The 13,731-nt window shown below is 36.1% G+C and overlaps 1 protein-coding gene across 3 annotated transcripts in view; it reads right to left on the bottom strand.

The window, feature by feature from the left end:
• Positions 1,979 to 13,731, bottom strand: part of CRY1 (cryptochrome circadian clock 1) — a 90,319-nt gene continuing 78,566 nt past the window's right edge. Inside the window, exons 4-13 of one of the 3 annotated variants that reach the window (XM_013964057.2) lie at positions 11,933 to 12,117; positions 11,527 to 11,615; positions 10,855 to 10,995; positions 10,455 to 10,766; positions 9,118 to 9,269; positions 8,680 to 8,882; positions 8,480 to 8,575; positions 3,925 to 3,996; positions 3,744 to 3,847; positions 1,979 to 2,091 (exon numbers count right to left, since the gene is read on the bottom strand). In XM_013964057.2, the coding sequence (XP_013819511.1) occupies positions 3,744 to 3,847; positions 3,925 to 3,996; positions 8,480 to 8,575; positions 8,680 to 8,882; positions 9,118 to 9,269; positions 10,455 to 10,766; positions 10,855 to 10,995; positions 11,527 to 11,615; positions 11,933 to 12,117 (1,354 nt within the window). In that variant the 3' untranslated portion in view covers positions 1,979 to 2,091. Of the gene's footprint in view, positions 2,092 to 2,141; positions 3,848 to 3,924; positions 3,997 to 8,479; positions 8,576 to 8,679; positions 8,883 to 9,117; positions 9,270 to 10,454; positions 10,767 to 10,854; positions 10,996 to 11,526; positions 11,616 to 11,932; positions 12,118 to 13,731 lie in introns of those variants that run through there. The other 2 variants (XM_013964055.2, XM_005680582.3) reach the window with 2 other exon arrangements.

Here is a 13,731-nt window from a genome sequence, read left to right on the forward strand (position 1 = left end):
GTTTCGCCAAAGCTATGTTACGGCTTGGGTGGTGGGAACTGTATTTTATGCTTGAATGCTTTGATGTTTTATTGAGAAAGGTTACGTGCAAGTCTGCTTTATGCTCTGCTCCCTGAGACCATGTATCTGCGAAAACTGGATAATAAAATTTGTCAGTCCACTAGAGGCTGTCCCTGAGTGTTCCTTTCAGAGTGTGGTTCTCCGAGTCTTACAAACAATGCTTGGCACATGACAGGGACTTGGGAAATGCTAACCAAATCTTTGAGTCTAGCCTTATTACCCAGTTTGTGCTCAACAGCCTTTGCTGAGAGGGTGACAAGTTGTACTTTAATTCCACAGAGTAGCAGCAAAAATACTGACTCCTTGTCTCTAGATCAACTTTGATCTCCAGGATATTCTAGAATTAACTGAATGGCTAACCATATATGAGGTAGGGGAGTGTTTGTCCAGTAACTCTTCTCCCTCTGAGTTACCCCCACGCAAAACCCCCATTATTTGTGGCTTTATTGCACTCTATTTCCTGAAATACTAGGATTCTGGGTCCAGACTAACCAAATTGTCACCTGCATCTGGGTCTGATACCTAGGTCAGGAAGATGCCCTGGAGAAGGAAATGGCAACCCACTCCAGTATTCTTGCCTGGGAAATCCCATGGACAAAGGAGCCTGGCAGGTTACAGTCCATGGGGTTACAAAAGTCAGATACAACTTAGCAACTAAACTACCACCACAGAAAAGAGAAGGAAGTTACAGAATGTAAAGTCGGGCCTTAGAACTGCATGCCACAGTCATTGGTCAGGAGGGAGGGGGCAGGGATGTGCATTAAGGAGCTGGCAGCTAGTACCAGGGCTCCACAAAATTGTATGAGGAATGACAACACAACCCTGTACATTGTAATCAACACTTGAAACTGACCAACTGAGCTATGCCAGTTGTCTTAAATAAATGCCACCCAAAGTTTCTTCCATCCTAAATATTTAAAGAATTCACTTCTAGGACAATACAATCAGACAAACACTGGATAGCAAAATGGAATTACCAGATTAATAATAGTTATGATAACAATAATTGGCAGCTAACCAGAGCTGCAGCATACAGTTATGCAGACTATGTGCTGCGCAATTCAGGGGGCTACACAGCACGACCACCCTATAGCTAACATTTATTGACCATCTTACCACATGCCAGGCACTAGAGTAGGTAACGGACAGGGAAGCCTGGCATGCTGCAGTCCGTGGGGTCACAAAGAGATGGACACAACTGAGTGACTGAGCGCCAAAGAATTGATGCTTTTGAACCGTGGTGTTGGAGAAGACTTTTGAGAGTCCCTTGGACTGCAAGGAGATCCAACCAGTCCATTCTGAAGGAGATCAGCCCTGAGATTTCTTTGGAAGAAATGATGCTAAAGCTGAAACTCCAGTACTTTGGCCACCTCATGTGAAGAGTTGACTCACTGGAAAAGACTCTGATGCTGGGAAGGATTGGGGGCAGGAGGAGAAGGGGACGACAGAGGATGAGATGGCTGGATGGCATCACTGACTCAATGGACGTGAGTGTGAGTGAACTCCGGGAGTTGGTGATGGACAGGGAGGCCTGGTGTACTGCGATTCATGGGGTCGCAAAGAGTCGAACACGACTGAGCGACTGAAATGAACTGAACTGAACTGAACTGAGTGACTGAATTCAATGAACTGATGAAGCAGATACTACTCTCATCCTCATTTTATAGATGAGAAAAAAGAAGGCACAAAAGGTTAATAACTGCCCAAGATCTCACAGCTGATGAATGGCAGAACCAGGCATTTGATTCCAGAGCCCACACTCTTAATTATTACCGCATACTGACTAATTCAGAGTTGTAAGCCCAATTACTTGAAAAAAAAAATCTCTTTGGTTTTAAATATTTCTTATAGATACATTTATTTTTAAAAGTACTAAGTATTTAGAAGATAGTACTCTTACTTAGAATAATTTTGAAAAGTATTTTACTAAATTATAGTAGCTGTTTCTTCTTTCAGAATGGTAACATGTAGTTTACAGACTCTGTTTTTAGTCTGTGATCACATCTCACATACCAAAGCTCTCCTCCTTACCTAAAACAAGCAAAAAAATTTTTTAAAGAAAAAAAATCAAGTACACAAGATTCCATATATGCATATACTTTAATAACATAGTCACTTTAGCTGTAATCGAACAAAGAAAGGGAGAACAAAAAGAACTTAACATATGACACTTCCACAACTTTGGGTCAAACAGGCATACATGAAGCTTTAAAACATATACTGTCTATGTTAACAGAGGCTATAACCCCTAATTTTGATTATGCACATTTTTTAAAACATTATTATCAAAGAGTGTAAAGTTAGACCAAACAATGATGTCAAGAAAAATTCTGTCTTAAAATTTTAACAAAGTCTTTTAAGAAAGTCTAAAAACCTATTTTCCCACACTGACTCTCAAAACTTTGATTTTTTGTATTAGAATATCAGTTAGCCATTTTAATTTTTACCATACATGAAAAATTATCAAAAATATATTGATGGGTCTATACTAATTGTGACTATTTATATTTACATTAAGCAAATTCTTTTACCAAGTTCTTTATATACAAATTACCATTTGTCCTATGTCAAATGTATTTAAAAAGTTAAAAACCACAGAAATGTTATTAGAAATAATGCATTTCAATATGTAACTGCTTTCCATCAATGAGGAATATTTTAAAATAATTTAACTGAAAAAGTATCGAACTCCCCACCAATTTCAGCTGCAACAGTATTCCTTCTGAATGTTTTCTGTGATGTAAGGAAAAAAAAAAAACTGCGTAAAGCTTGATTGCAAGGAATGATAAAAATCTGATGAGTGTTTACTAATCGTCAAGAAATTTACAGACTAATTAGGTTCACATTAAAAAAAACAGCAATGACTTTAAAAATGTGAACAGTTCAAGATAACTGAAGAAACAAAAGTCTTAACTGGCAAATTCACTGTATGAAATCTTTTCATATAAATTTAAATCATAAAACAGTATTCCAAAACCAATTGAATTGAATACAGGCATGGCTTTTTGACATTTTCAAAAAGGACCAACATTTAAAAAAACTTAAGCTACCTATCAAACTGGAAATAATTTAGATTTCAGATCTATTACAACAGATAAATTTATAAACACTTAAGATATGAGGAAAAGTTCACAAAGGGATTTATTAATATCACTAGAAGTTAAAAGTCATTTTAATTGTTTTAGACTCATGGTCACATAGGAAGGAAATGAAAAGGATGGCTTTTTCTGAGGAGAAATCTGAGCAGAACACCATAAGCTTTTCAGATTTGAAGATCATCAGTTCAGAGGACATAAAACTGAGTATAGCACTGTGCCCAGTACAGGTGTATTTCTCTTGTCCCAGAGTTGATTTTGTAACAATCACTGAAAAATTTATGCCTGGGACTTCCCTTGTGGTCCAGCGGTTAAGACTCTGTGCTCCCAATGCAGGAGGCCCAGGTTTGATCCTTGGCCAGGGATCTAAACCCCACAGCCACAGCTAAGAGTTAGCATGCCACAACTCAAGATCCTGCATGCTGCAACTAAGACCCAGAGCAGTCAAATAAATAAATATTTTTTAAAAATTTATGCCCCAGATTCTCTGGTTTGAAAATAGAGATAAGCTCCATTTCAGAAATTATCTTAATTTATGTTAATTACATACTCTGGCTTAAGCAAGAAATAAAGCTCTAAAATATTTACCTAATTAGTACTTTGTCGCTGGACTTTAGGACCAACACTCTGCGTGTCCTCTTCCTGACTAGGACGTTTCCCACTGCCAAGACCAGCGGCTGTGGAGCTTCTTCCTACACATTAGAAAAAAAAAGTACGTTTAAGATAGGAAAGGTGAAAAGAACAATATGCTTGAATGCTTCATTCTTACCTTGCTTTAATAGATGAGTTTGCTGACTGTCTCCATGAGCATAATGTAAAATACCACTCCCTTGAGTACAACCTGTTAGTATTTAAAAGACAGTAAAATCACTCAAGTAAATTCCAAGTTGTATGTATTAAGATTACAAATCTAATTTTTAGTATTTGAATTATGCTTTTTAGAACTAATCCATAATGCTTCATAAGAACCAAAAATCGTATGCCCAAATCAGGAAAACTTAACTTGTCCTTAAATTTAGAGACACAAAAATGTTGACTATTCAATGGAAAAATCACTGATAATCATTTTGTAAAAAACATTTCTTTACTGGATGACAATGATTAGACACTTGATCATGAAGGCAAAACATAGGGCATCAGTAAGATATACATGCTCTCTTCACCTCCTCCTTTCTCAGCACATATCTAAAACATACGTCCTTGGAGATGAGAGAATTAAGCGTCTGTCAGATGACAGCTAAACAGTTCACACAAGGAGGAGACACAGACAAAGGTGCTACCCACCCACCATCTTCCAAGTAAAGTTTCCTAGTTTCTTTAGCTCTCAATGTTCTTCTCCTTTTTTTCCTATTGCATGGGGAGGCAAGATCTTAACAATTTATGACTTACTTCATTTATTTTTTTCTCTTTCCACACCTCCATTTAGACTCCAAGCTCAATGTGGCTTTTATGTCTTCTGTTTTTTTAAAGCCTCACAGTATCTAGCTACAAAGTGTGTTATAGGCAAATATTTACATAATTAGACGACTTTCAGATTTATTAATCCTACCATAAAACATCATGTGTATAAATTTGTGAAGCTAAATCATTCCAATTTAACTTGCTAACATGTTTAGCTTTGCAGATAACTTCATATAATGAATACAGATTTGAACTAAGAAAGAGTATGTACCATCATCCCTCATTAGCTAGGTAACTGGAGTGTGTTGCTTTCTACCCCTCTGCTGCCTCCCTGTTATCTCAGTGTTTCACAGAACTTCTGTCCCTAAAACTCAAGTGTAGAGAAAAAAGGCAGTCTGTGAACTGTGTAAGAAATGTGACAGAACTTTTGAAATGAGTCCTTGTTAAAGTTTATTTTAAATTGTAGGAGACTTTGAGAAAGAACATTTCTGAAGTACACTACCATCAACAGCAATAATTTGAATGTAGGCCAAACACATAATAAAATCTTTTGTTTTATAAACACTACACATGGCCTTACATTTACAGGGGAGGCCCAGTGATACAGGAAAGAGTATGAACTTTAGGACAAGTTAGACTTGGATCTGAGTCTTAGCTCAGCTACTTACTAACTGTGGGATCTCGGTTAAGTTGCCTAACTCTTCGAGGCTTATGTCTCAAATCACAGAATGAGAATCCTACCACCACTGCTCCAGGATATTGTGAGTATGTGGCAAAAGTGTCCTCATACACAAAAGTAGGCAAGTAAGATATGAGTGCTTTCATTCCTTTTACCCTAAGCTAACTGCTGATGCTCTCAAAAGTATGCAAAATATTTCTGAATTCAGAAGAGGGTTCAATTTGTTAAAAGATTTTATTCTTAATATCAAATTTTGAATATCTGACATTAAAGAAAAAAGACCAGGAGCTGACTGTGACTAGGATCATCAACTCCTATTGCCAAATTCAGACTGAAATTGAAGAAAGTAGGTAAAACCACTAGACTATTCAGGTATGACCTAAATCAAATCCCTTATGGTTAAACAGTGGAAGTGACAAAGAGATTCAAGGGATTAGATCAGATAGAGTGCCTGAAGAACTGTGGACGGAGGTTCATGACATTGTACAGGAGGCAGGGATCAAAACCATCCCCAAGAAAAAGATACAAAAAGGCAAAATGGTTGTCTGAGGAGGCCTTACAAATAGCTGGGAAAAGAAGAGAAGCAAAAGGCAAAGGAGAAAAGGAAAGATATATTCATCTGACTGCAGAGTTCCAAAGAATAGCAAGGAGAGATAAGAAAGCCTTCCTCAGCGATCAATGCAAAGAAATACAAGAAAAAAAATAGACTGGGAAAGACTAGAGATCTTTTCAAGAAAATTAGAGATACCAAGGGAATATTTCATGCAAAGATGGACACAATAAAGGACAGAAATGGTATGGACCTAACAGAAGCAGAAGATAATAGGAAGAGGTGGCAAGAATACACAGAAGAACTATACAAAAAAGATCTTCATGACCCAGATAACGGCAATGATGTGCTCACTTACCTAGAGTCAGACATCCTGGAATGTGAAGTCAAGTGGGCCTTAGCAAGCAATACTACGAACAAAGCTGGTGGAGGTGATGGAATTCCAGTTAAGCTATTTCAAATCCTAAAAGATGAGGCTGTTAAAATGTGCTGCACTCAATATGCCAGCAAATTTGGAAAACTCAGCAGTGGCCACAGGACTGGAAAAGGTCCGTTTTCATTCCAATCCCAAAGACAGGCAATGCCAAAGAATGCTCAAACTACCACACAATTGAACTCATCTCCCATACTAGCAAAGTAATGCTCAAAATTCTCCAAGCCAGGCTTCAACAGTATGTGAACTGTGAACTTCCAGATGTTCAAGCTGGTTTTAGAAAAGGCAGAGGAACCAGAGATCAAATTGCCAACATCCGTTGGATCACAGAAAAAGCAAGAGAATTCCAGACAAACATCTACTTCTGCTTTACTGACTATGCCAAAGCCTTTGACTGTGTGGATCACAACAAACTGTGGAAAATTCTGAAAGAGATGGGAATACCAGATCTGACCTGCCTCCTGAGAAATCTGTTTGCAGGTTAAAACTGGACATGGAACATCAGACTGGTTCCAAATCAGGAAAGGAGTACGTCAAGGCTGTATATTGTCACCTGCTTATTTAACTTATGTACTCTGCATATCATGAGAAATGCTAGACTGAATGAAGCACAAGCTAGAATCAAGTTGCTAGGAGAAATATCAATAACCTCAGATATGCAGTGATACCACCCTTTATGGCAGAAAGAGAAGAAAAAATAAAGAGCCTCTTGATTAAGGTGAAAGGGGAGAGTGAAAAAGCTGGCTTAAAACTCAACATTCAGAAAACTAAGATCATGGCATCTGGTCCTATCACTTCATGGCAAATAGATGGGGAAACAATGGAAACAGTGAGAGACTTTATTTTTGGGGGGCTCCAAAATCACTGCAGATGGTGACTGCAGCCAGGAAATTAAAAGACACTTGCTCCTTGGAAGAAAAGCTATGATGAACCTAGATAGCATATTAAAAAGCAGAGACATTACTTGCAACAAAGATCCATCTGGTCAAAGCTACGGTTTTTCCAGTAGTCATGGATGGATGTGAGAGTTGGACTATAAAGAAAGCTGAGTGCTGAAGAATTGATGCTTTCAAACTGTGATGTTGTAGAAGATTCTTTAGGGTCCCTTGGACTGCAAGGAGACCAACCAGTCCATCCTACAGGAAATCAGTCCTGAATATTCACTGGAAGGACTGATGCTAAAGCTGAAACTCCAATGCTTTGGCCATCTGATGTGAATAATGGACTCATTTGAAGAGACCCTGATGCTGGGAATGATTGAAGGCAGGAGGAGAAGGGGACAACAAAGGATGAGATGGTTGGATGGCATCACCGACTCAATGGACATGAGTTTGAGTAAGCTCCGGGAGTTGGTGATAGACAGGGAAGGCTGGTGGAGAAGGAAATGGCAACCCACTCCAGTGTTCTTGCCTGGAAGATCCCAGGGACGAGGGAGCCTGATGGGCTGCCGTCTATGGGGTTGCACAGAGTCAGACACGACTGAAGCAACTTAGCAGCAGCAGCAGCAGGGAAGCCTGGCATGCTGCAGTCCATGGGGTTGCAAAGAGTTGGACATGACTGAGCGACTGAACTGATTTTTGGTTAGAACATTTGAAAATTGAGATGATTCAAATGTCCAATACATTCTGACTTCTTCACATGTACTAAGAATATATGTGTGGCAAATAACTATACAAGAACACCATTATAGACCAGGCTTTGTAAGGAAAAACTTATGTGCAAAAAGACTAGCGTCGCTATGCATGTTTATGATAAATCTCTGGCCACATTCACAGGGCCTCTGACCCTCTTAATTATCTTATAGTTAATATACACTTAAAGAGAATAAAAAATAATGGGCATTCTGAAAATATAACATCTGAGTTTCATTTTCCTTGATATTGCTATCCTCATTCACTTTGCAAGATCTTTGACCCAAATTCCACTGTATGTAACAATATTTTCCATCTCCATTGTTGTTTTCCAGTCACTAAGTCATGTCTGACCCTTTTGCAACCCCATGGACTGCAGACCCCTAGGCTCCTCTGTCCATGCGATCTCAAGGCAAGAACACTGGAGTGAGTTGCCATTTCCAGCTCTAAAATGTCACTAATGGAATAAGGGGGTGTGTACGTATGTACATGTATGCGTATATACAAGGAACCTATTACACAAATTTTAGATAGAATTTTAAAAACATATTATAGTGAGGTACAATAAACAATATATTTTATTATTCATCTCTTTATGTTACTAAGTACAGAAATTTTCTTTTTACTTACTTGCACTGCTGCTACAACCTGGGATATTTTCTCCCGGAGAATACCCCATGAGGCCTCCATTCCCATTAGGATTAGATGGCACTGAAGCAAGAAGACCTAAAGGGAAAAAATTTCCTATTAAATTATGATCAAGATGAAATTGAAGGATGGGGACAGAAACAGCTGCCAAAGAAACAAATCAAAGGCATTTACTGACATACCGAGTCCTCTGTATCGTGAAAGCTGCTGATAGATCTGTTTCATCCTCTCAATATTCAAACGGCTTGCCTCAGCATGGTTCACCATTGGTTTAGGATAATTAACTCCTATCAAACATTTGGCTACCTTTTGAATACCTTCTGGTGCATTCCAGGGATCATAGATATATTTTGCAGGGAAGCCTCTTAGGACAGGCAAATAGCGCCTTTTAGGAAAAGGAAGAAAAATTATTAATAAAATGAACTGTAAGCAAATTATAACATACTATTTATTAGCTATAAATGACCCAAATCAAATAAATATCATTTAAATGATTTATTACCCTTTTCCTCATCTCTGCTGCCCATCAGAAGTGGGGAATACCTTAAGTGTTGTTTAAGCATGACAAGCTCTCCCTGGATTAACTATTCCAAACTGAATAATAATCATCCTTGATTTACCTGATATAGTCTCCATTGGGATCTGTTCTCCTACCAAAACCAACAGGGCAATAGCAGTGAAAAAACTGTTGGAAAAAGGAACTACAAGACAGCCACATCCAACTTCCAGCATTTATGCTCCAATCTGCATCAAGCAGTAATTCTTCAAATACCTTCAGAAGTAACGGTAATCAATTAGTTTGCACACAGATATTTCTCAAAGCAAGCATTTTCCAGGTCTCTGTTGATCAAAAGTCAAGGTAAAGAAAATCTAGCACTGAACTATAAAATTAAACATTCCAAAGTTAGTTTCCTTATCTATGTTCTATCCTATAATGAGTTATTCCAGGGAAAAAAACATATTAGTACTATACAGATTTCTGAATAGAATTTACCATTGTAAGCTTGGCAGTGTTATTGGAAAGGGGAGGGTAAAAGTTATTCAACTCATTGATTTAAAAGGATAAGTTAGGATATGGGAAGATTTTTTTTAAAACAGGAAAAAAAAGTAGTAAACACTTTCAAGAAAGCAAAAATACTACCAAATAAACCACCAAAAAAAACTTGGAAGTTTGGTACATTGGTCTACATAATGGGAACAATCAAATACAAATGACCTTCAAAATTTAATTAGAATTATGGAATTTAAATTTGGGATTCCTTGATCCAAAAGGGAAACAGAATTAAATTATTTTAATAAATTCATTAAGTGTGTGCTATGTATCTACCTCATGTATGACTTGGTGCTAGGAAATAGAGATGTAAAAAAACATAGGATCAGAAATGGTCTTTGGAAAGGGGAAATTTATGATATAGATAGGAAGGTAAAACATATTTAAGTCCTCTTATATATACCCATAAGATGATGTCACAAAATGCAGTATGCATCACATTACATAAAAAGCTATGGTGCTGAAGTGAGGCAAAATGATTTATATTTTATAATTTATAATATAAAGATGGCTATTTCTAAGACTCTTTGATGAATCCTTTATGTGGCAGAAATGATCACCTATAAATATACATCAATCTGCTAAGTCCAGAGTATTAAATTTTAGAGTTCCCTTGACGGGTAGGCTGATTTAGCCACTGAAATGACTTCAGGTTAACTGACTTCAGGTTAATGCACTCTGATTATGCCCAAAAGTTGCCTCTATAGTTAAGAAATAAATGCTTTTCTATTGAAAAAAAGAAACAAGACTATAAACAAATCTATATAATAGACAACTTTTAGGAACTGTTTTATATATATATACGTGTGTGTGTGTGTGTGTGTGTGTGTGTGTGTGTGTGTGTGTGTAAAAGGTATAGAGTTCTTCAAAATAAAGCCATACTACATTAGTTGGAAGAACACTTACCTTCATTCCTTCTTCCCAACTAATCCATAGGTCACCTCGTGTCAGGAAACAAGCAACTGCATGTCTGGCTAAATGATGAATCCAACCCTCCTGACGAAGCTGTGTCATGATGGCATCAATCCATGGAAAGCCTGTGCGTCCTTCTGCCCATTTTGCTAAAGCCTCAGGATTCTTATCCCATGGAATCTGAACACAAATGGGGTTTCCTTCCATTTTGTCAAAGCGTGGATTATTTGTTGCTGCTGTATAGAAAAATTCACGCCATAATAGTTGCCCATAAAGGGAAAGGGGAGGGGAACTGTTCTTCTTCACCTAAGATTAAAAAGCAAAGAAGTATTATCAGTGATTTTTTTTTGATAAAAAGTATTTTTTAAAAATAAGCTCCAGTTCTAGATAATACCTTTTTGTAGAGATCTGTCAGTTTGAAATAAAAGAGCCGACATGACAAACAACCAAATCGGAGATAAGGACTGAGTCCAGTAGGGCTAGCGAGCAGGGAATTTGCATTCATTCGAGGTCTTTCAAAGTTTGCCACCCAAGCCTGAACAAAACACAGAGAAAATTATGCTAACTGCCTTTCCAATTTTAAAAGACTGTTTGAAATCGAGCTTTTCAAGAACGTTACATAGTCCTTGGGGAATAAAATCTCATTTTTTCAGCCACAAATGACAGATTTTAATAAAAAACAAGATAAAAGTGAGCATTCTTTTGTTTTAGTCATCCTCATGCGGCAAATTCCTAACACAAGGTTGAGAGCACCTTCAACCTGTCTTTCTGACACTGAGATAATGTGAAACAGAAGAACTCTATCCTAGCTTTAAAGTCATCAGATACCAGCTTACACAGAAACCACAGAGAGGTGGTACTGATAGTAGCTAAAGAGGAAATAATCAGAGAGGAGGAAGATGGGTATTTAAATGAAAACAGTTGTTAATCTTCAATTACATTTGTGCTATTTTAATTATTTCTCTTAATCCTCCTTTGTCAACAGCCTATTTTTTTGTTTTTAAAAAAGAGTGAATATTTTTAAAATGACAATTTGACAATATAAACATCATCTGTATTATCATACTTTTCTTTCCAAATGCCTTTCCAAACGTGTAAGTGCTTCAGTTTCTCCACCTGGCCACACTGCAGAGGGTAAGCCATCTGTATCAAAACCTAAAAAAAAAAAAAAGGAAATGGAAAAAAAATCTGACAGCATAAAAACGAAATGACTCCCTGGATAGGTCCTCACAGATAGATGATAAATAACATGGTCTCTGTCCTTTGAGACATTTATCTTAAGGTGATAACAGATAGACCATGAATTAATAGCATACGTAAATAATACACAGATTAATCACTTTTTAGTTTAAGACTTTCTTTTTTCTCCTTTCTTTTCCTTTTAGTGCAAAATACATGTCAAATTAGAAGTGGAATTTTTCTGAATGGTTTATTAACTCTTAAGCTCCACATGTATTATTGCTTATACCTACCTAGTTCTTCCAGTGATGGGACTCCATATTTCTCATCATGGTCATCAGACAGAGGAGTTGTGCACTTTTCTATCACTTCTGAAGTAATTGTCTCTACTGGTATTTCTAGTGGTTCCATTTTACTGATGAGAGTCTGGAATCTTTTATAGGTAAGAGGTGGCTGACCACCATTTAGTTCTATGATCCTATTACAAAAATTAGTAAAATGCTATTAGTATTTTTAAAAGGACAATATAATTTGATAAACATTTAAAAGTCTAAAATAAGAAAATTAAATGAAGATAGTAAAAATGAAAATAAAAATGAAAAATCACTTCTATTTTCTATTGTACGTTTTTGTTAAATGTCAATATATGTACCTTATGTATATCTTTTATATATAATTCTGATCACTAATTTCTCAATTAAGTAATACTATAAGGAAAGAGCCTTGTCAATGGTAATCTGAATTAGATACAATTTGGGAATAATCCATTATTCTTTTTCACCATAGCCATTTGCACTTAAGACTTCAAGAATATTAGCTTCTTATAGGACCGAGAAACTTGTTAAAACAATTAACAAATCTAAAAATCAGTTTATAAACATCTGCTAGATGTCAAAAATATACAGCCTGCAAAAACCAAAACTTTTATGACAAAGAAAATTAAGCATCTATAAGTGGAAAAAACAAGTGGCTAATAAGCCTAAAGGCAAAAACAAAAAATAATACATATGGAAATGTAAAACTATTTTGCAGCATAGCTTAGAGAACCTTCTAGTCATCAATGAAAGCTAAACCAGGCCAATACTGTATCAAGGAGTAATTAGCAAGTTTTATTAATTAAGATTCTATATTACTATAGTGATAATTACTTGGTATTTTCTATTGTGCATTTTTTTGTTAAATGTTAACATATGTATCTTACGTATATATTTTATATTTACTTCTGATCACTAATTTCTCAATTAAGTAATACTAAAAACAAAGAGCTTGCCAATGGTATTTATAACTAAATTAAATACAATTTGGGAATAACCAATTATTCTTTTTCACTATAGCCATTTGCATACTAGCATTTAGGCTTCATAAAAAATTATTGGTAAAATTATACTCTATCACTTTATGGATCGGAAACTGAAGCCTCAAGAGAATTTAATAAACTAGTCAAGGTCACATAACTAATAAATAGCAAATCGAGATTTTCTTAATCCAAATAGAATAAAGTTTTCTCTATACCACATATAATGGTGAATCGATTATATGTATGGAAAGTAACCACCATAAAAACTATGCTTTGCTTTTAGAAATATTGCTTTGATGTAATTCTTTGAGTTTATACCTAGGATCATAATGAAATCTGTCCACTATAATGATCTACAATGATACTACTGAGGACACTGCTAATTATATAACAGAAGCAAAATAAAAATCTTAGAAAAGATATTTTCTATATGCTACATTTTTATATGATGGATTTATATAGTAAATATTCACATTCAGTCTAACAAACAATCTACTTTTATACATAACATAATTATATACTGAGCTTCCCACTTTAAGCAACTGCCCTTATCTTGTTTTGCCTCCTTCCTATCAGCTCTCTAAGGTTAAGAAATATGGTAAACAAGCAGGTACGGTTTTTATCAAAGGATATATGACTTCTGGCTTAATAGGAAGTTAAGACTGTTGCCTGAATCAAACCACAATTTTTTGTACAACTGGAAAAGTGGAATAAAATAGTTTGTCATGTTACAGAATCAGCTTCATTATTTTGATAAAATGTGAACACAACTAAAAAAAGTAAAATAAAAGGTAC

Source organism: Capra hircus, chromosome 5, assembly GCF_001704415.2.
Source record: "Capra hircus breed San Clemente chromosome 5, ASM170441v1, whole genome shotgun sequence".
Classification (NCBI taxonomy): Eukaryota; Metazoa; Chordata; class Mammalia; order Artiodactyla; family Bovidae; genus Capra; species Capra hircus.